The sequence below is a fragment of the Podarcis raffonei genome, chromosome 10 (genome assembly GCF_027172205.1).
Source record: "Podarcis raffonei isolate rPodRaf1 chromosome 10, rPodRaf1.pri, whole genome shotgun sequence".
Taxonomy (NCBI): domain Eukaryota; kingdom Metazoa; phylum Chordata; class Lepidosauria; order Squamata; family Lacertidae; genus Podarcis; species Podarcis raffonei.
The window spans coordinates 26,491,826-26,514,462 of NC_070611.1; the positions used below are offsets into that span (position 1 = coordinate 26,491,826).

Consider the following 22,637-nt stretch of genomic DNA (forward strand, 5'->3'; position numbering starts at 1 on the left):
CTCGGAACCTGACTTCCAGTGCCCCAGAGCTTCAATTCCACTTGTGGATATTTTTAGTACAGTACTTTTGATCTGGATTGGAGAGAGAGTGGCAGAAAGAGCATTTAAAGGGTGTTTAGAGGGTGCTCCCCACTTACGCAATTTTCACTTATGCACATGGGGTGCTGGAATGTAACCCCCTCATAAGTAGGGAGTCACCTGTACTCATAACACATGGTCAGCACTACCTATTCTGCAAGTACAAACTGACAATAAGCTTAAATTCTAGACAAACATTTCATTCTTCTCCACTGCCCTGGGCAATCAGTACTGTCTTGTTAAGGGGCTATAATGCTCTTCTACATTATATATTTCCAATGTATGGCTGTTCGAAAAATTGTATGGCATTATGGTAAACTCTTAAACTATGATGTCAGTGTATTTAGTATAGTCATAGTAAAATTATATGATCTGGTCTTAATTCAATTCCCTACAATACCTTTTATCAGTTTCCTTCTGTGTTTATAGCAAAGCTGATAAAATTTAAACAGCAGCATTCACAGCTTTTTTATGTAGAAGTTAAGTGAAACCCTGGCGATAGGATGACACTTTTCTTGTGACTATTGCTGCAGAAGCCAACTGATTATGGGTGGGGGTGGGTATTTCACACCTGCAAAGCTAAAACTAGACGGCAGATTTCAAGAAAAATAGCTCATTTCCCAGATGAACACAAAAATAGCAAACCATTGAATCATATAATTGGAGAGGACCTTGGTGGCCTGGTTGGTGGCTTTACCAGAATTCATGGTCCTAAAGAACACTAAATGTCAGAACCTTCCTGAAGAGGTGTAGGTGTTCTGATGCAGTGTAGACAGCCCATATCACAGGACATGAAACCTATAGAGGGCCCTGAATGCTAGTGAACATGCAAGGGGAAGTCCTTGTTTAGAAGAACATCCCCTATAGTCCCTTGGACCTTTTCATGCTGTTAATAGTGGAGAGAAGGTGTGGAGCTGCCTTGCCAGTTCCTTTCATCACCAAGGGAAGGGAAAAGGGGAAATGTGTTTTGGAGAGTGCCGGGGACAGTTAAAGATGGGCAAGAAAGTAGCAGGAAGATAGTGGGGACAACTTCTTTCCATGCTCATGGATTGACTTGGCACAATTCTTCTTCCTGAGTTTTATTTATAGGAAATGCAGAGAAAGCCAAACTGAAGAGAAGCATGGCAAGATAATTACATTGCCATAATGTAGCAGCGAATTTTCATTCCTCAAACTAAATGGAATAATTCAGCATCTAAATTCTTGCTTAGTGACAATAAATATGAGGAGGTAAAATGGGGCAAGGCAGGGGGGGTCTGAAACCCCAGATTAGACTCAAATCTACATAACATGTTTGTGGTCTCTGAAAGAGTTCTTGTTCATCATAATAAGACATTATTTCATATTAAGTAAGCACAGTGCGGCCCATTCCTATGTACTTGCAGCTTCTGTATTCACCAGGGGAAATTAGCAGTGTGCTTAAAGAAAACAATTTGTGCAACACAACTACAAAAGTTTATGTAAAAAAACAAACAAACAAAACTTGGGAGGAATCCAGTTGATACCCTTGTGCTCACAGAAGTGTTTTTGATCCAGTGGATGTATCTGCTAATGGAAGAAAAGTGATAGTGGTTATTTTATCCCTGTAGCCTCCAGTACATCTAAAAATGGGCTCCAGAGAGGAGCGGAGGAAAGGAGGAAACAGCTACAATTTCCTCTCTAGCTCATCCATTAACAGAGGCATTGCTGGATCAAAAGCACAAGGGTACCAGTTAGATTCCATCAACTGGGTTTTAGAAATGCGTACTCCTTAGCAGGATAAACAGTATCCTGGTATGCAAGGAATATCAGAAGCTGCAGAAGTAAGTTACTGTCTTTTCTTGTTACATTTTTGGTACATTATGCATGGAGTGTTTCGTTTAGTTGGCATGAAATTTCAGAATACATTTGAATGTTATATGTGCATGTCTTCCTTTAATGTTTGACCCTAAACTTAATTCCTCATAACTGCATGTTTGGAAAATTTCAGATTTATCTATTAAGAAAATGGACTTTTAAAAATAATAAAATGTTAATATATTCATTTGAAATTGAAAGTTTTATGAATTTTAGTCACTAGCTATGTTGGTGCTTATGGTTATTTTTCAGATACTTTATAAAAGAACCCCAGACCCTAACGTAATCACCTCTTATTTTTATAAAGAACGCATTTTCAAAACCACAGTGCAGTAATCCTGTAGAGTACAATTGTGAAACTTGTAAATATCTACACAGAAATCTTGTTGCACTTCCTTTTGCAGAAAGGTGAATCTACTGTGCATAAGTAATGCCTTCAAGTGGATCATGCGGGTTAATTCCACAGATCAATTAATTTCATATACTGATGAGCAAGTGTAGGAACCTGCTTGACTGAACTAATTTGACTGTCATCGTTGACTTTAAAATCTGCTTTAGGAATGTGCTATAATCTTGCTGGTAAAATTATGCATCCTTTCTGCACAAAGCTATGGACTCAATGACTTTCCTCCAAATTTTGCATTATAAAAATATTAGCCATAGCCACCTCCATATATAGGTATCAGTTAGCAAAATAAGTAGAATATGCTAAAGAAGCAAATATTACAGATCCATGACATGTGAAGCATGCTAAATAAATCAAATGCATAATGTTGAACATCATTAATTAATCTTGCTGCAAATCCATTCTGAGGTCAAATGTTCTTAGATACCACATTCAGTGTCATTCTTCTGATGCAAAATTAATACATATAATGTTTTTACAGAATGGTTGTGAGTGAAATTACTCTAATGTAATGGATATTTGGGAATAATAATTAATCTTTTCCCATTTTCTAGCAAAGGCAAGCCGGCAGGTTGACATTGCTACTCAAGGATGGTTCATTGGTCTTATGTGCGCAGTTGCTCTTCTCATCCTGATTTTGCTAATAGTTTGTTTCATACGGAGAAATAAAGGTGGAAAATATCCAGGTACGATATGTTGCACTGTGAGTTTGAATATTTAATTCTATTTACATTTAATATATTCTCTACTCTTAATTGCCCAAATCCAGATTACTACATCAAGGAACCCAAATGATTGGGGGTTTTAAAATAAAATAAAATAAAATAAAATAAAAATAAATCAAATCTTTTCACAGTAGTTCCCTGGGTCATATCACAAACTGCCTTGAAAGGCACTTTGGGTTTTATCCATGCTGATCAAACAGACTTCTACTGATACAATGGGATTTCTGTCTCCACTCCTTCCCCTGATTTCCTCAAAATCTGGAGGGTCTCCCAACCTTCTGGGGCTGATTTTGAGGGTATGTTGAGGCCTAGAGGCATCATGAGAGGAAAAAGAAGTTTTGTTGCGTGCATGGAAGTATTTCGTGTGGGCAGAGCTGCAGTATTAGATAAAACAGTTCGCCATACAGTGTGGGAAGAAACTGGGAGTAGAGAACTACTTGTGCTGCTCTTTGGATCTGTAATTTGATTCAGATTTATTTCTGGAATTTTTGTGAAATCTTAAGAATTTGAAGCAATTTAACTTGGCAGCAATTACAGATTCAAAAGTGTGACATAAATGCAATTATATAGAACTGTTGTAATCTTGAGTTCAACCCTGAAAATAGTCCTTCCAATTTCAAATAATGAGTTTTCATTTTCTCATGCTACTGATAGAAATTTAGCTTCTATCAGTGACATCTTTGAGGTTGTATCTTCCATTGGATATTTAACATAAAATTGAACTGACATTCCTGGTAGTTTGCTGCGTAAAGATCCAATTGTATGCTGCTGAATTCCAGCGTAGGAATCACAAAGCAGAGGGGCATATTCTATAAAGTCTATTATTACAGGGCATACCCTTGAGCAAAGAGGTTTGCCAACATACCTTCCCCAAAGCATTTCAGATGGAAGAACATTAAATCTTGGTTAAGAACCTAGTATATAACTTTCCCCATAGTTAATAGAAAATAGTTAAGTCTATAGCTTCCTGGGTCATTAGCTTGTTCTCTTCCAACTGGAAGGGATCATACCAGAACTGTTTATTGTAATAAGAAGGGCAACCACCAATTGTATTCACCAGTGCTGATTTACTTTTATAAAGTCTTTTGGGGTATAGTCAATCCCTGGAGTCTTCCCACTCTTAAACTGGTTAATTATAGAGGGTTGCTCAGACAGTATTATAGCGTTTTCCCATGAGCCCACCACACAAACAAGATACTGGGCAAAACCTCGCCAAGCTTTTTGCTGCAATCTATGGGCCACAGTACCGCTGGGCAAAGGTATCCCACACTTATTGGGCTCGGAATGAGGCTTATTATACGGTTATCCATCAAAGGAGCTTCTGTATTTTTGTTGTTCTGGAGACTTGGTATCATTAGTGATCTGATATGACCCATTAGTGTCCACTAAAGATGCAAACCTATTAACTATTGGAATTATAAATGGCAGGCATGGTCTGTGTTGCACAAGCAACATCATGTCTTTTACTTTATTTAGATTTGGGTTTATTAATCATATCTGAGGGTGGGTGAGACCTTTTCCTTCCTTTCATACTGGTGATGATAATAAAAATGGTCTAAAGACAATTCAACTTGATTTAAAACAAATTACATGAAAATCAAACATACAAGTACACTTCAACTAAAACTGAATATAAACATAAATATCAGCTAAAGAAAGTATGATATAACTCCTGCAAGTTACAAAGCCTAAAAATAATACCAGATACCTCTTTTCTGCTGTTTCTGCAGTAGAGGCTTCTTTAGAAAATTCTCTTGCGGGATGCAACCCAAAAGAAAGTTGTTGTGTTATGATGAAGATCAGCATTCTGTCTGCAGATCTTTATGTTCCATGGATATAGTTGCAGCCCAGTTTATCCTTAATAACAGCAATGCTCTCCTGGATTCTAGGGTGATTCCAGCATGAATCAAGGCCATCCTTCCCTTTTTATAACTGGGTTAGGTGATTGGCATACAGCTGCTGCTGCACATAGGGTGCTTCAGAAAGCACACACCCCACTAGGGGTTGGCATGCCTCACACTTCCAGTCCTTGCTAATTGTTATCCTTCATTTGTATGTTTTAGTGAAAGAAAAAGAGGATGCTCATGGTGACCCAGAAATACAGCCTATGAAAGAAGACGACGGAACACTTGGCGAATACAGGTAAGCAATTATGTTAAATCGTACTGGTCGTGTCTGCTTGAGTTTGAAGAGAACTACTTCTTTTTAACACTTGCTCCACACCGTTCAGAAGTATTTAATACTGGAGGTGTTAGTAGCTTCATCAGCGCAGCATCCTCAAACATGATGTCTCACCAACATGAAGAATATCATGTGGTGTCACCCACAAATATATTGATGTAGGACCATAGCCCCATTGCCATTACCACTGCAAGGCAATTCACAGGCACAGATACCAACATATCTGATAGTTAATGATCCACTTGACTGTAAGGGAAATTTGAAATTCTGTGGGTGCAGTAATTGTGGCAAAGCATAACACAAGGCATGGCAGCATCTCCACTGCTGTAGGAATGTTTCTAGAGGAAGTTGTGGAGTTCCCCCAGTGTCTCATCGTCTTCTGGTAGCCTTGTTCCCACACAGCCTCTGTGGATTACAATCTACCGGAGCAATCCTATGCATGTTTACTCAGAAGTAAGTACCATTGTGTTCATTGGGGCTTACTCCCAGGTAAGAGTGCAAGGATTGCAACCTATGTGGGAAATCTTAAGATCATACATTATGATCAACCAGAAATGTAAAATACAGATCCAAATTGCAGTATTGCTAACCGAATACTTAAAACAAATTTGGATCCAGGGTTTTACTTCATTCATATGTCTCATATATTTGCTTCCAGTGTTCACTGTGATTTTGGGGCAGTTTTGTGCATGTGTGATTTTTATTTTTACTTATTATTTAATCTTTCTGCCTTATTCCTTTCAAAGCAGGAATAAAGCAAAATATATGAATGTCCTGGCTTAGTAGTAAAAAATATAATTGATTTCAGCGGTACTCAGATTTTGTTTTTTGTCTTGGTAGTGTAATAATCAAACATAAATGAATTCTAGGCATCTAGTTCAACAGTATGAAAAAAATAGCTAAGTGATATATGAAGGGTAAAAATCATCAACTTGAATGGATAAAAATTAGGTGGTAGTTTCAAATTAGCTGAACTTTGTTAAGTTCAAAGCCAGTTCATTGTTATCTAATAAGAATAATAAATTAGCTATATTTCTTGCCTCACAAAGGCGTGCTATTCAAACTACTAATAACAATATATAATATAATTCAAAGAAAGCTTTATCATTTTAATCCAATGTCTTGGTTTAAACAAGAAAGGATGATTTATTTAAAAGGTTAGCCTTTTGTGTTTTGTTTGTGTGTTCTATCATATTTTAAGATATGTTTATGTATCATTTTAAATACTTTGTTTCTTTGTATGTCATGTACTGTAGTGCTCTAATTGTCATTTTTAACGAGTTCAGTATATTTTTGTAGCTTTCTATCTATAGGAAATTAGTCTTTCATTTAATTGTTCTAAGCTGTGTATTGTATGATTCTGAATGCCAAAGAATAGGTCCTGTGTTGTTCTATGGCACTTACAATGCAGAAACTTTTAAAGGTGATTAGGTTTTGTATTTCATTGTTGCTGGGTAACAATAATTATAACAGATTTGGGCTAATAATATTGGCCTAAAGCAATTAAGTAGTGACAGAATTGTTCACAAAGGGAAATTATTCAAATGCTAACTTGTACCTTTGGTAGCTTTCTGTTCCCGTGTTACCTCATAGTCATGCAGAATTATGCCAATTCTCTGGTGAGTTTTTGTTGGGCAACTCAGTTCTAGATGTGATCATCAAATCTATTATCATGTGGGACCTAAGCCAGGATTTTAGTCTATGTCTTGAAACAACTAGCATGTTAATGTGTGAAATCATCTATGCCATCGTCAGTTAGTTGTACGGTTAAGTAAATGATTGCATGAATCTTTACTACCAGATTTTATAAGTTTTTTAAGAAGTCGCTCATCTAATTCATTTTGCTAAAATATCTCCTTTTAGACACAAGTTCCTGCGGCATTCACAGGTAATAATAGGATTTGCCCCCTTTTCTCTTTAGAGACAGAGCAGATGCAAGCAAATATTCAAATTACAGAATATGTGTTTGTAACTTTTGTGCAGCCCAGCACTGCTACCATTACCGGTAATCACTTTCCTGGTTCATGCTGCCTCAGGCAGTTCTAAAATGTGATTCAGTGTGTCTTTGAGGGAAACTTCTTTTTGTTTTTGTTTCATTTCCCCCCCAAGAATTCGAGTATTTTTAACTTTTTTCATCACTTCAGGTCCATGTCTCCGTGGACAGTAAAGAAAACGGACAAAGGAAGAAAGAGAGAATGTAGCGATGTCACTCGTTTTCCCGAAGCAGACCCTGCCTTTACCAAAGCAGTGTCTGTGTGGTCTCAGAGAGCCAACCTATCCAGAAGGTCAGGAGAGCAATCCTTCATCACCAGATCAGAGACCTCTCACAGGAGAGTCAGGAACTCTCCAAAGCATTTAAAAGTAAATTCCATCTCCCCTTCACTCTGTCGGAGGAAAAATAAACCAACGGAATGGCAGCCTGAGGGTGTTTCTAGATACCACACTCTGCGGCAGCAAATAACAGAACTGGATGAAAAGTCAGATTCTCAGGTAGGACAGCATCCCCCATATCAGCAAAGGTCCACCAAGGGCCCGGCCTCTTCACAACAGTGGTTCAACCACACAATAGGCCCCAACTCAGATTCAGAAGACAACTACAGGGGCCAAGTCAAGAAGGTAAGACCTTCTGGTGCTCCTAGTATTGCTTGTAGTTGCTCCAACTCTGACAATAGTTCACTAATGAGGTCTGTTGTATTACCCAAAACTACTACCATTTTGAAGGATACCCATGCTGTGGCCAAAAATGCTGTAGCTTCTGCCATGCAGGCTGGACCTTCTTCAATAATGGACCCCGAGGCATTACACACAGTGATTACTGTGGCCTCCTCTGAAGCGACTAGAGAGCACTGCCAGTTATCGGTACCTGAAGCTGTGGACAGTGTGGAAAAAAATTCAGCTTCTACAAAAAAGCCTAAATTTCACAGTGACTTGGAGGATGAGTCGCCTCCTAAGAATGAAGAAGTATCATTTGCTTCCTTACTGGAAGTAGAAAAGGATAGTGAGCCCATACGTAGGTTCAAAATGGAGACTCAGAACTACCTATTCAAGCATATTCAGAAAGAACTACAGTTAAAACACCACAAAACTGAAGAGTCTGCAGAAAGTAGCATGATAGATAAATCCCTTCCGGTTCATTCAGCTGTTCAAAAGCTAATCCATAAAATCTGGAATAAACCCAATGTAAGACATGTAGCTCCAGCAATTCTACATGAACTGTACCCTCTTCCAGTGGACAAAGCTGTGTTTTGGGGGACCATACCCAAGATAGATACTGCAGCAGCTAGTGGAAATGCTAAGACATGCTTCTCTGGAGTTGCGGGCTATGTCCCCAAAGATCCAGTTGATAAAAAGGTTGAGGCTATGATCAAGAGATCATTCACCTTAGTTTCAGCCCAGCTTAGAGTATCCCTTTATTCTGCCTATGCGTCTAGGGCTTTATTAGCCTGGCTGGAAAAGGAGCAAGAAATAAGGGGAGGCACACTGAAGCCACCTTCAAGCAAGTGGAGAACACGTATTCTGTGTAGAATTGCAGCTAATTTCATTCATGATGCTGCCCAGGATTCTCTCAAACTCACAGTTAAAAACATAGCATGTCTCACAGTGGCATGGAGGGCTAGCTTGTTGCGTCATTGGCCCTTGGACCTAGGCATGAAATACCAGCTGTTATCCCTACCATATTGTGGTGGAACTTTATTTGGAGACTGCTTGGGACAGGTTTTCAAAGATTATGTCCAACAGAAGAAATCCCTTCAACAGCTGAAAAGGAAAATACACTGTTCCACTTCTTTTCTTTATTATCCTCACAGGTGTCACACAGCCTATCAGTTCCCCACTAGGTTAAAAAGAGGGAAAGGTTTGCAGTCCTTACATCTCATGAATATGAAAGGGTATAACATTCAAAGAAGTCACAAATGTACCAAGAGGAGACTTCTGACATAAATGCTTTCCAGGAAGCAAAAATAGTTTCAGTCAATAAAAAGATGACACAAGGGGAATGAGAAGCTATTTCACATGGTTTCTTGTCTTGATCAATTTTAAATGCAGTATCAGTTTTAAACTCTTTCTGTATCACTCTCGCTGTGATTGCCTTCTTTTCACTAGGGGAATAAGTAGATTATTTAACCAACTGTGTCATTTGTTATCCATACTGGATACATTCCCCCCCCCCTGATTTAGAAGGGGATATAGGAGTCTCAGAGTGGAGACACACACACACACAGAGAGAGAGAGAGAGAGAGAGAGAGAGAGAGAGAGAGAGAGAGAGATCTAGACTGAAGTAATTAGTACTTTCTGTTTTGCTCAGCCAGCACAATATTTAAAGTCTCTCTGTAGAGTTTGACTTCTGGCTTCATAAAATTCACAAAGGGGTCCCCTGCCCCTTATTTTTAAAATTGTGTTCAAAATAGTAGCCCCAGCACTTCTTAGCTCCAACAGTTCTGGCAGAAATTAACCAACCATTCCTATATCATCTAAGAAAATTAAAGTTCCCAGGTCATATATTGTTAGTCCAGATAATCCAGTTATTTCATCTCAGTGGGAGTGACTGCAGTGCCTACGTTCCTATATTACAACAGCATTGTAAAACTGATTCAGAGGGACTTGTATTCCCTTGGGCCATTTTATTATCTAAAAGTGCTTCATATCCAGACAGACTTCCATCATTGCCACAGAATATTTTTAACATGTGCTTGCTTCTTTAGACTGATTTGAAAATGCATTTCATATTGGTATCTTCACAAAGTGGTGCATTACTAAAAAATTAATCCAATAACACCTGCCAGCCAGTTCAATATATCCTACCTTTACAAGAAAACCAACACTGCAATCCTGAACATATTCTTATATTAGCATTTCAAACATTACCAGTGCAGCATGGCTCCTTCTCCTGCCACTCAAGTAATATAGGGGGCCCTGTGATCTCAGAGTTTGACCAGCACTCTGGCAATTCCACCTTTAGGAGTTTCATTCTCAAGAGCCAAAAAGTTATGAGTGGCCTTGTTTCTGTTGTAGAACCTCAAAACAACCTTCTTTATCTGTAAAATAGATGCAAAGTTTATACATGACATACCCCAGGATACCCTGAGCTTTACAGTAAAAAACCTAGTATTGTATCTGTCTCAGTATCCAGGAAGGGGTAGTTTTCCTTAGCTTTGAAAAACCTTGAATGATATCCTTTAAAATTACTTGTTTTAACAATGGGGAAATCATTTGTTAAAATGTTATTTTAAAACATTTTGTCTATATATATTTTTTAAAGTTGACCTGCTACTTGTAGTTAAAATAAAAATTTGCAATACACTTCATATTCTAGATATTACTAAAAGCTAAGCAATGCAAAGATTTATTTCATAGGAAGTGATTCAATTGTAACTGAAATAATGTAGGCCTACTGAAGCCAATTTGTCAAAAAAATCCCTAGTGAGATAAGGTAAATTTGTAATTATCCTGAAGGCCTTTTAAATTGTTTTACAGCATAAAATTTATACTTCTGGGATGTCAAAAATTGGTCCTTTATTTCCTTTCTTTTCTGGTCCCATTGATTTAGGCATCTCGTAGATACTGGAAGCATACCAACATACCCGAATTCCGATTCTGTATATTAAGAATTAGGATGAGATCAGAGCAATTTAATCATTTTCTCTTCAAGGCATTTAGGAAAAAGTAGTGCATACTGAATAATTTTGGTTATCTCCCTATTTTTCCCCTGAAGTGAGAGACAGTTGTGCTCTCAGAGCCATCATTAAAAGCTGCCAGTCAACTCAGTACATCCTACCAAGTTCCTTCCCCTTCCACTGCAATGCGCGTTGCTGTATTCTTTTTTGCTCCAGTGATTTTTTTAGCTGAATATAGTATGAGTTATTTTGCATGTTGATCTACACAATGGGTGCATGCACAGACAAACCAGCCTTCTGCTTTTTGACTCGTTATTGCATCTGCCTGCCCCTGATGTGAAAAGATTATTAACAGGTAATGAATGCAATGTCGTTGGAATGATGTGACAAAGTTTACTAAGAATTTGTAAAACTTTTTGATGCATTTCTTTTACTGCTCTGTTTCACCCCCAAATATTATTTGGCTTCTGTTTACTTATGCCCTTTACAGCCATCTTCTCACTTTGTTATGTATCTCATCCATCACCTTCAAGTTTGCTATTTGTTTCATAAAACTCATAACAGTAAAGGGGAAAAAATGGTTATGTATAAGTAAAAAGAGGGAAGTTCTAATTTGGCCAGAGAGCTGTTCTTCCACTGAATGAAAGCACTTTGATCCAGTGGAGGCTTCCATAAACAGAACTACAAGGGAACAGATTTTTGATCTTCTGCCTCCTGTCCCCTGTTGCCAAGTCTATTCTAGAGGGTCTGGGGATTTTTAAATTTTTTATTTCTTTGGAGCAGCATGGGAGGTCCTGCTGGGGGGCGGGGCTGCAAGAGAAAGGAGAAATTGGCAGAAAAATACCTTCTTTAATTCACAGAAGCCTTTGTTAAATCAAAGAAGCTTCCATCAGGGAAGGGCCACAATTAAATACATCACAACATGAGTAACAAGTGATATATATTCAGAACAGACCCCCTGAAATAAACATTAATTCCATTAATTTCAGTTGTTCTACTCTGATGTGTAGCTAACATTTGATATCACCTTCTATAATACAACTTTTAGAATTATGTTCTTATGTAATATAAAACTTCATTTAAACGTTGCTCAACTTATTAGTTTATTAAAACTGACTTTCTACTTGTAAATAGCAAGTATTGGAGCGAGCTTGCTATTGTAATGCCTCATCTGACAATAAAAGTCATATATCCTACAATCCATATTTTCTTTGTAATTGTTCCAGTATTCATGCTACTTACTGATATACTTGGAGGAGGGGGAAAACATTCTGTTTTAAGTTTTGAAGGATATTTTTCAGTTGTAGATCTTAATTTCAAATATTTCAGTATGTAAGTATTCATCTGCAAAGGAAGTCAATTAAAAAAATTGGCAAAGGTTTTGAGGCTATCTAAGCAGGAAAAGAGAACATTCCTGGTATTATATTAAATCATCATTAGAAATAGCGCTACTGTAAAAATGCCAAAAAGCCCCAACCCTTAATGTGGAGCTCTTTAAAGTCCACAACAACACAATCAATCTTGCTTCTGAAGTATATTTCTTAGCAACAAATTAGCATTAATTTTCCAGTAAGAATCAAGACTTTGGTTCTCCTCCCAGGATATATCTGGGAGACATCTTCCTTTCTATGCATCTTCAATATACATTAACGATTATCTACATTAACAAATTTGAAGGGCAAAGAATATGCCATCTTGAAGTAGAGAGCAGAACATTCTTTTGTACAATGTATCATACTTGATGGTTGAGTAAGTGGTATTGTGTTCTTCCTGGAAGGAATCCCTTTTGAGTTAAAGGCAAAATCTAGAATTCACCCACTAAATTCCTATCTATAGAATATTTTGAAGGCATGTTTTACTTAACCACATGAGCAAAATGGATTTACGTTCCATGCCTCTTTTGGTGTGGCAGGATCTGCTTTTATTTGTATAGACAAGCTTCTTATTTAGGTTTTTATTGATTGCGCCAATTGCAATTGCTTTTAGTATTTCTTTTGTGTTTGTAAGTCGCTTTGAGTCATTTCTATGCGTAAAGCGACTAATAAATATTCATCTTGGTAATGTGATTCTCTTATTTCTGTCTGTGCCATGGCAAAAGGTGTTTCACATTCTTTCGTGAATGATACAGATTAGGGCATCTAAATACACTTAGGTATTTAAGTACATTTAGGTGCCTTGAATAGAGTGCCTCTGAGTGTGTGCAGAGTTTCATCTCAAGCAGTGTTTTAAAAGATCATCAAGACTCCTAACCATATACAGAATGCCGTTCTTTTGTGGTCAACATTCATTGGAACTTACTTTCAAGTGACTTTGTATGGGCAGGAATGGAGAATCTGTAGCCCCTTAAGTTGTTGCTGGACTACAACTCCCATATAATCATTAGCTGATTATAAGCCATGCTGGCTGAGGCTGGTGGGAGCTGGAGTCTGGCAATATCTGGATGGCTGCTGGATTAATTCAGCAGTATTGGGAAGCTGTCCTAGCAGCACTTGTTCCTGCTTTGCCATGGAATGTCAGATACTCATGACTATGTGCGAAGGGGATTCTCCTGCATTGTCCCAAGCTTTGCATGTTTCCCTGAGATCACAGGGGGGAAAACCTGCCACTGCTGCATGCGTGAGAGCCCTATCTTAGCTCTGGAGCTTAAAGTAGCTAGTGTTCATAGAAGAAGTCAGTCCAGTGCACACAGTCTATTTGACTTTTCTCAGGTGACCAGAAACAGATGTGATGGTTGCTCCTTCTACTAGTTACGCAGAAGAAGGCATTTCAGTAGGAGTTGCTTCGGCATATAGGTATGAAAGCAGCTTCACCTGCCAACATTTCCTCTTCTGCACAATTGTTAGAGGAATAATCTCCCGTTCTTCTTTAACATCTGGACATTATATTTGACAGATGTAATAAACGTTCATTCCATTGATCCAGTTTATGGAACGTATTGCTAGCCTGCGGTAATTAACTCCTGGTATCTGCTCTCAAGATGGCTACTATTCTCTCTTCATTCAATTGGATTGATAGAACTTAGTTCTCAGCCTTATTCAATTGGGACCTCTGCCACCATTCCTGTTTCTCAGCATCTAGTAATCTTGAATTTATTTATCTGCCCCCGCTAAACACACACACACAAACACACACACACACACGTTGTGCTGCTTTGAACATGTTCCTTACTCACTGAAAGGGGGCTCCCTTGGTTCCTGAGCTATATATTTGCCGCAATCCCTATGGGAACATTGTTTTCACGTCCTTTTTTAGTGTGCAAAAGACCGAGGGAACCCAATTTCCAAATCTGATTTTTGCATATGCTGTAACTGTGCACTCACGCCAGTGTCCACTTCCGAGCAGGTACACACACGCGTGTAAATCTGCAGTTTTGTTCTTGTTTGTTTTTTAATTATACAGACATTAGACTCTGCATCATTACTAGCATATAGAAAAATCACAGAAACAATGCAACCAGCTGTGTAAGTATTTTTTCATTATTTAGATTATAACTGTAAAATAAACCTAAAAGAAATAAGAATGAAAGAGAAACTGATGAAAAGAACTTATTTCTTTGAAATAAAAAAAAAAGTCCTGTATTCTATGGTAATAAATAAAACTGCTTTCTGAAGTTAGTGCCACTACACATTACTTTTGAAACATTTTGTGTGAAATAAATACAAGATTGAAACAATTTGAAAACTGCTTATGATCCCCTTTAAAAAAAGAGTATGTATAGTTTTTTCAGTTAAATCCAAATATTTTGTGCTACAAAGCATAGGATACAACAATGCAATGAAAGGTATTATGTATTTCGAGCCCTTTGTGCTTTATTCATAGTATACCACCCAACCAGATCTGTCTTTGGTGGGTGATTGTGAATTTCGTTGAAACACAAATCAAAAGATATATTCATAGTACTCAAAGGAAAAAGGAGAGCTCAGAAATATTTGGATCTGTGAATGCATATGATTATTTCGCAGGTGGCATTTCTATTTTGTGCTTAATGTGTATACAGGTGCATGTTTGTATTTAATGCATAATACAAAACTTTGGGTGATAGTTAACTAGTTATTCTCGGAGTATGATTACCTATGCACATCACCCTTTAATTTTAATTTGTTGTGTTCACTTGGGTTCCTTTTTTATTATTACTGAGAATAAATCACAAGTGTGAGTTTGTCACAGTGGTACCTCGGGTTAAGTACTTAATTCGTTCTGGAGGTCTGTTCTTAACCTGAAACTGTTCTTAACCTGAAGCACCACTTTAGCTAATGGGGCCTCCTGCTGCTGCTGCACCGCCAGAGCACGATTTCTGTTCTCATCCTGAAGCAAAGTTCTTAACCTGAGGTACTTTTCTGGGTTAGCGGAGCCTGTAAACTGAAGCGTATGTAACCCGAGGTACCACTGTATACACATGACTTTTCATCACAGGAGTCATTCTATTTAGGAATTTCTCTTCACTGATGCAGACCTGTATCACAGTGGTAGAAATGATAGTGAGCATGTTAATTCTACTTCTGAGGAAATCTATCAGGTTAACATTTAGTTTAAGATAATGGTAGAGAATGTCCAGCCTATAGACCTAATTAGGTCCATCAAGCCCCATTTGGACCACCAGATTGTTTTGGCCAAGCCATGCCCATATGTCCCTCACCTGACATCAGGCTCAGGACTGATAAAGCCACAGCTACAAATATTGAATTCATTTGCAGCTTAAATTAATCACTATTTGAATGTGGTGCCTTACGTTGCACTGCCTTCAGCAGGGATCAGATACATTCAGATATCCCAGTTGCTCCCAAGTGTATCTGATCTGACAACAGTGTGACAGGAGAAGACACCAAATTCAAACTGCACCGAAGGTTAAGCCACTTCAAAGAAACAATTGGGAGTGAACTCTTGATTGTTTCTTTACAGTCAGAGCTTTACCTCTCCTGTGCCTAATGTCAAATTGAGGTCAGGGGATTGACAAGTGGTCACTCTGTGAAGAGTTAACTACTTTCATCCAGCCTTCTTGCTAAAAGTGGCCCCCAATCTTTGTTTAATATATTTAAATTTAAATTTCATTTTAAATTACTTTCACATTTTCCAAAAGTCACCATAAAATGCACCAATTCTACGTTCACTAGGATGTGTCATTCCACGCATGGTTCTTTCCTTCAATGAATTAAAACTTTGGATCCAACCCATTATCATAACTAACCTGTCATCTTTTTGTCCAGCCTATCTTACCAGATCAGAAATCCAGAGGAATAGTTAATATTCTCCTCACTGCTTAGGAAGGCAATACAGATGACCATTATTTTAGTAGAGGCACATACTCAACTTCCTATTAAAATGAAATGGGATTTCAAAGTGCTTAATTTGGACTAACTCTAGATATTTTCTATGGAGTGTCTTGATTTACTTACTTGCATCACTTAAATACCATCTTCCCCCTCTACAGACTCAATATTGTGTACTTTTTATATAAATATATGTGTCTTCTTGTTGTTTCTTGCAATATGCATGTTAGACAAGTCGAATAAGTTAAAGGAAATAGTTAATTTTAAACAGATGGAAGAGCTATGGCTGGTTGTCAATTTGTCTGTGTAACTATTGTAATTTCACCCTATTTATGCAATACAATGAGAGGTAACTTGTCTTTTTTCTTAACTTGGTGGGAGAATGATATATTCTAGTTTAACTGTATTTCCTTTAAATTTCAAAAGATATAATTGTTTCCTTTGGATAATATTTATAGATTACATCCATTTTGTTACAAAGATAGCCAATGCATATTGTGAAACAAGCCTTTAGGAATGAAGAATAAATGTGGAAGTAATGGAAGACAGAGTTGGAAATCCACTGGACTCCAATAAGTGAAAGAGACTACAATGTTCACTCTAGGGAATGCAGAACCAAGCCAGAGGGGAAACACAAGTCAATATTCAAGGGACACAGCCATCTTTGTTTGCAACACATTTCCAGTGTGTTAAAAATAACCACTGTGGCTATTATCATTTTGAACAAAAATGCATATAATTGCAGTGAAAAGTTGGTTTCATGATTTTATAATGTGGAAGCTTATATCTTATTATACAGTATTGTCTAATGCATATATTAGAGTGTTGTTGTTATAAATGGAGAAATGGAAGGGAAAGACACATATCTGAGCTTGCAATACATAGCTTGAATAAGAAATCTCCATAGTGCTTCCCTGAATAGAAATCAACATTTTTTCCTGAATTTGCTGTGATGTGTGCTCAGAAATTCAAAGCAAACTCATATTCCTCAATTTATTTCAAGCTGCTGTAACAAGTAGTTTGCAGCCATAATAATAATGTGATGTTCTGCACCAAATTCAATCTGCAATCCTTAACATGCTTAATAGGGGGTAAGTTTTATTGAACTGAGCAAACAAATTGGGGTTATGCTGCTTTCTCTTCCCATGCCTCCATTAGTGTTTTTGGGGGCTCTTCAAATTAAATGGGTTTACCGCTTTGGTACTTTTCAGTTAATATTCATATTGAATGAGTAAGATATGTATAGTTTTTGACACCAACAGTTAAGTAGTGCCATGGTCAGACTGGGAAAAGGGAATCTAAGAGATTTTCCAGCGTCATATGAAGAGGCATGCAGTTTTTACTGGTTGGAAATTATCTTATGGTCCACTCTAAAATAGAATGTCTTAAGATGGATTCAAATAACCTTCCCCCCACCCTCTGCTACACAATGATGTTTTGTGGGACAAAAGTCTAACCTGCCAAATTTCCTTTCTAGATACACCACAAACAGCTTATTGTGAGATTCAAAGGATTATTTTGATCTACATTTAGAATCTGGCAACTCTTGAGTGAACGCATAATTCTTTTGCTACCTGGAAATTCAGAATGGAGCTCTGAACTTTCTCTTTGTAGAAGGCAAGAGAGAGATTATCTGAACAGAGTCTGAGATCTTAAGGTCAAGGATATATCCCCTAAGAGAAAAGAAACAGCAGAATTCGCCTATGAGATAATGTATCTTGATAGAAAGGTTTTCACAAACACTGCAAGTAGAGATGAGTTTGGAGTAGTCTAAACATTATGTTGGAGAGAGAGAGAGAGAACACATCTGTTGTCCTATTCCCAATGCCTCTCCAATATAGTAAGCCTGCAACTTACGTGGGGTAAAGTTTCAGGGATCGCTTCAAAGCAAAAATCACATATCGTCAAAACATATTGGGTTCAGTGGCAGGTAGGATTGCCCTACCCAGATGCCTGTCCCCTTTCAAAAAAAATCTTTTTTTGCCAAGTGCATAAAGCTGCACACAAGTTAAATGTGCATAAGCTGTGGGCTTACTGTATGCTTAAACCAGACAGTTGAATATAAAAGATACTGGAGGTTACAAGAGAAGACTCAGAGGAGTACCAGATTATAGTGGCAGGACAAAGCAATGATGAGATTGGATGTAGTAGGGAACTAACCTTGCTGTCGGTGGATATACAAGGCTGTGCCAAAGGAGCAATACAGGATGGGTACTTCAAATGAAAGGGAAATCCTCATACCCTGCACACCTGTGGCTCTGCACACAAAAATCACAAATGTGGCCCATAGATATGTCTGTATGAAAAGTCAGATGGGCACAAGCAAGCAGCTGGATACACAATAGGGTAAACCTGCAGATTGCACAGTCTGCGGTAGTCCCTGTTAGTCATGTAGACAATGATAAAAGTGGGTAGGGAGGTACGATAAGATTTTAAGCAGAGACAACGCTGACGTAGAGCATCAACAAACATCTCACCCGGGTTCATAGTTAATCTCAGGACTGATTGATAACATTAACAGTAGAGTGCAGAAGCCATTTCCACACGGTTGTGTCCTGCACCTTTCGGCATCATGTACAGCAGGCACGTCCAACAGGTAGATCATGACCTAATGGTAGATTATTGGACATCTGTGGTAGATCACTGGCTCCCCCCAAAGAAACTCAACAACTTTGGCTCCCCTAAAAAAAGCTCAACATTTTTGCTCTGCACTGCCCAAAAACGGGGCTTTCCTCATCCTCCCCAAAAAAGTTCAACAACTTTGACCTGAATCCCCAAAAAGGGGGTAGATCACTGCCAGTTTTTAAATATGTGAGTAGATTGCAGTCTCTTGGGAATTGGCCACCCCTGATGTACAGGAAATAATCACAAGGATGCCACAAATGATGTGACTTCCCATGCTAATGGTGTGATACTGAAATGGAAAATACATGTGGCATAAAATGGTATGAGGTCCTGCTGTGTGGAAATGTGTATAACCCAGTCTGATAAAGTATGGTTCTGTTCTTATACTGCTAATAAGCTGCATTGTCTGCAACTTCTAGCAAAACAGTCCTCTTTGCATGTGGACTAGGAAGATGCTGGTATGGACCATTGCTTACTGCCTGGCACTGTGGCCCAAATTGTGGAGATTGCTAGCCATGTATGCATATCTGCTCAGTTGTTGAAATTAGGGCATGCTGCATGTCCCTTCAGTATATGCAGATGGTATTTATCAAGATTTCCATTGAGAGAGATATGCTCCAGGCAGCAAAACCACCTTTGTACACAGTTACTGTCTCAAGCAAAAGCTAAGACCGAGTGTAAACCATTTCTTCCAGCTGCTAACAATTCTTTCCAAAATATTCATTCACTCTTGAAATAGCAAGTTTGATTTAAAGATGTTGTGAATTAAGATCTGGTTTTCATTTAACTAAACACTGATCACTATCAGGATATGGACTTTGCTTTTCTTCTTAGGCTGTTTTCATTTGTTTCTTCTGCACCCTTTTAATGGAATATGTAGGTCTCTGGAAAGGTAAGGTTATCAATTTCAAGCCTGGTGTGTGTAATGTAACAAATTGCTCCAAATACAACACTTTGTTTATTGTATTTTTCTAATACTGGGGAGAATCTTGGTTTGTTTTTGTTTTTTTTATTTAATCAAAGTCATTCCTCATTCATATTCAGGAATCGAGAATAAAAAGTTTTAACAGACTAATTTCACAGCACACCATAAGCTTCATATCTGAAGAACAAGGGGCCCTTTCTAATGCTTGCAACTTTTTCTACATTGCTTCAAAAATGGGACCTGAATTTGTCACTGTGAAGCCTTGCACGGTGGGGAAAACGCACTTCCACCGCTGGAGAAATCCTGCGTTTAAACCATTACTGCACCACGTATTCATACATTGTATTAATTTGTCTTCACCCTGTGATTGAGTTTACTAAAGGACTGTGGGACTACACATACTTTTCAAAAACCAGCATGCATGATTTGTTTTTGTTTTTACATCTTGTCTAAGTTATATGTTAATAGTTTCTTTTCTTAAAAACCCTTTATTTTTTCAGTGATGCCGATGACCACAAGCCTCTAAAAAAGGGAAGCAGGACACCTTCAGACAGGACTGTGAAAAAAGAGGACAGCGATGATAGTTTAGTTGACTATGGAGAAGGAGTTAATGGTCAGTTCAATGAGGATGGCTCCTTTATTGGACAATACAGTGGTAAAAAAGAGAAAGAACCTGCAGAAGGGAACGAAAGTTCTGAGGCTCCTTCACCTGTTAACGCAATGAATTCATTTGTCTAATTGAAAAAAAGAACTCTTGCCCCATTAATACTACATTTCCATTATTATTATTTTCAAGCATTTGTACATCTCCCCCACTTTTTGGACATGAAGGAAACAAATATTCTACACGGCAAAGTGTTTATGTAATAAGTACATATAGGTGAAACTGTTAAACTATATAACAGTAAGTGGTATGTTAGTATGACTCAGAATGCAAAACATTTTGCACAGATACTTGCTTTTTTACAAGACTAAAAAAAGAGCAACATCAACTAAGAATAACGAAAAGTACAGTATAATGCATGCGAAGCGCTGCATACGTCCCGGGCAAAGCCAGTTTATGCCACTGAAAATGGTTTTGATACTTCGTTATGCAGTCCTCAACTGAATCCCTGGATATGAAGCCCATTTTCATTGTCAGAGTGTTATAGTAGTATTATATAGAACTTCAATGTCTTTGTGGACATTGTTGTGAAATTGGTGACTTAATTGTCTAGATATCATTATGTCTTTTTGCAAGACAGTTAGGAACAGTATGTACAGTATATGATTGATAAATGACTTTTAAGTATGATACTTGCATTTGCTGATGCTTACTGAGATCCTGATACCTGCTCTTTGCTCCTCTTGTAGCCTTCCTAATCCAAGTATTACTGCAGCACAGTGTTCTCTTTTTGACATCCAATGTACATTGTATCTTTCTCTTTTTTTAGGACATACAACAACATGCATTGAAATGCATTTTGGAATTTATACAGTTATGGAAGTGAAATTTTCAAATGATATAGAAATATTCCAGAAACCGTACAGGGCAAAATACATTCAGTGCCTTTATATAAGTGTACATTCAATAATGTACTGTAGCTAGTCATAACCAATCGGGAACTTTTCTTGTGCAAGGTAGCATTGAAATGAAAAGTTGCAAATTCAAAATTCACAATTCACTTCATTTTGATGGAACTAGTGAAGGAAATGCTCCCTGCGGTTTGTGTTGCACCTCAGTAAGCTGGTACAATAGTATATGACTAATGAACTGACATCATTGCCAAAGTAATTTAATTATTGTTAAATTCCCAGATATGTTCAACAGGTACAGAAGAGTTTGTTTTTACGTGATATAAAACTCATTAAAGTTTCTTTCTTTTCTGGAGATAAACTATAGACAAGCTAATGCAACTTACACTTTCATGGCCTTATGCAGTTTACACAAAGATGGCTGAATTAGTATATTTTGCTAACACAGGAAAACACAAAAAAAGCTCATGATATTCTAAGATACCATGCTCACAAAAGCACCTTTCCTTTCCCAGTAAGTCCAAGACCCTCTGACACCGCTTTTACCATTATGCTTGGCATGAAGCTGCTACTCAAGAGCCACAGCATTCAAGTGAAATTTGACAAATGTTAAGTAAGTTTAGTCATAAATTACCACTATCATCTGTTAGAATGTTTTCTGCAAACACACACACACACAATCAATATCACAGAAATGGTTACCTCCAAATATGAAATTTTATATAACAACCTATGGTTGAAGGAATGCTCAGTTTCATTTGCCAATAAATTGGTTTTTCATAACTTGCATCAAGTTTAATTTTAAGTAAGCTTTTTATATGTAGATATTTTGTTGAATTTGTAAATACACTTAAAGTGTAGATGCTATATGCTTCTAGGTGTTTGAAAATGCTTTTGTTGTACTATGTAAGAAGTACTCTAACCAACAGAGTGCATGGTATTTTAAAGCATCTACCTAAATATATGTAATTCAAAATTTGAGATAACATGCCCGTTAGGCTGCTACTGTGAAACTTCTATCCATTTTTTGTGCAGGTCCTTAAGGAATGGAGGTGGCACAGCAGCAGTACTTGACAGATTGCACCCAATATCATTATAGGTTGTGTTATTGCTTTTCACTTAATCACAGCACACTTGTTGCAGCTTTGATGCATATACTATGGGACCTATAGTATAGGTTAACTTATAGTATAAATTAAGCACAATTTGAAATACTCACCTTATAAGCATGGCAACACTTAGAGCTGGAAAACAGATATGCAGCACTGATTGAAAAAGCACAAAAAGGATAAAACATTCCTACAAAGATTTACCAACAGTATTGGAGACCAGCGTAATTTTACAATTAAATGTAGATGCTAAATTTATCCATGCATGTGAAAATACACAGAGGAGATTACTTCTGTAATGGTGCAACACATTTTGTATTAAAATAAATGTGGTTTTAAAATTTCACTTGCTGTTCTG

General features: G+C 37.6%; 1 protein-coding gene across 21 annotated transcripts in view; it reads left to right on the plus strand.

Annotated features, from left to right (window-relative positions):
* NRCAM (neuronal cell adhesion molecule) overlaps positions 1 to 22,625 on the plus strand; it is a 139,960-nt gene extending 117,335 nt beyond the window's left edge. For 20 of the 21 annotated variants that reach the window (XM_053407274.1, XM_053407273.1, XM_053407272.1 and 17 more), the window contains 3 exons: positions 2,875 to 3,006; positions 5,109 to 5,187; positions 20,156 to 22,625. In XM_053407274.1, coding sequence (XP_053263249.1) covers positions 2,875 to 3,006; positions 5,109 to 5,187; positions 20,156 to 20,393 — 449 coding nt within the window. In that variant the 3' untranslated portion in view covers positions 20,394 to 22,625. Of the gene's footprint in view, positions 1 to 2,874; positions 3,007 to 5,108; positions 5,188 to 14,237; positions 14,300 to 20,155 lie in introns of all 21 variants that reach the window. The other variant, XR_008332595.1, reaches the window with a different exon arrangement.
* Positions 22,626 to 22,637: the final 12 nt, after the last annotated feature.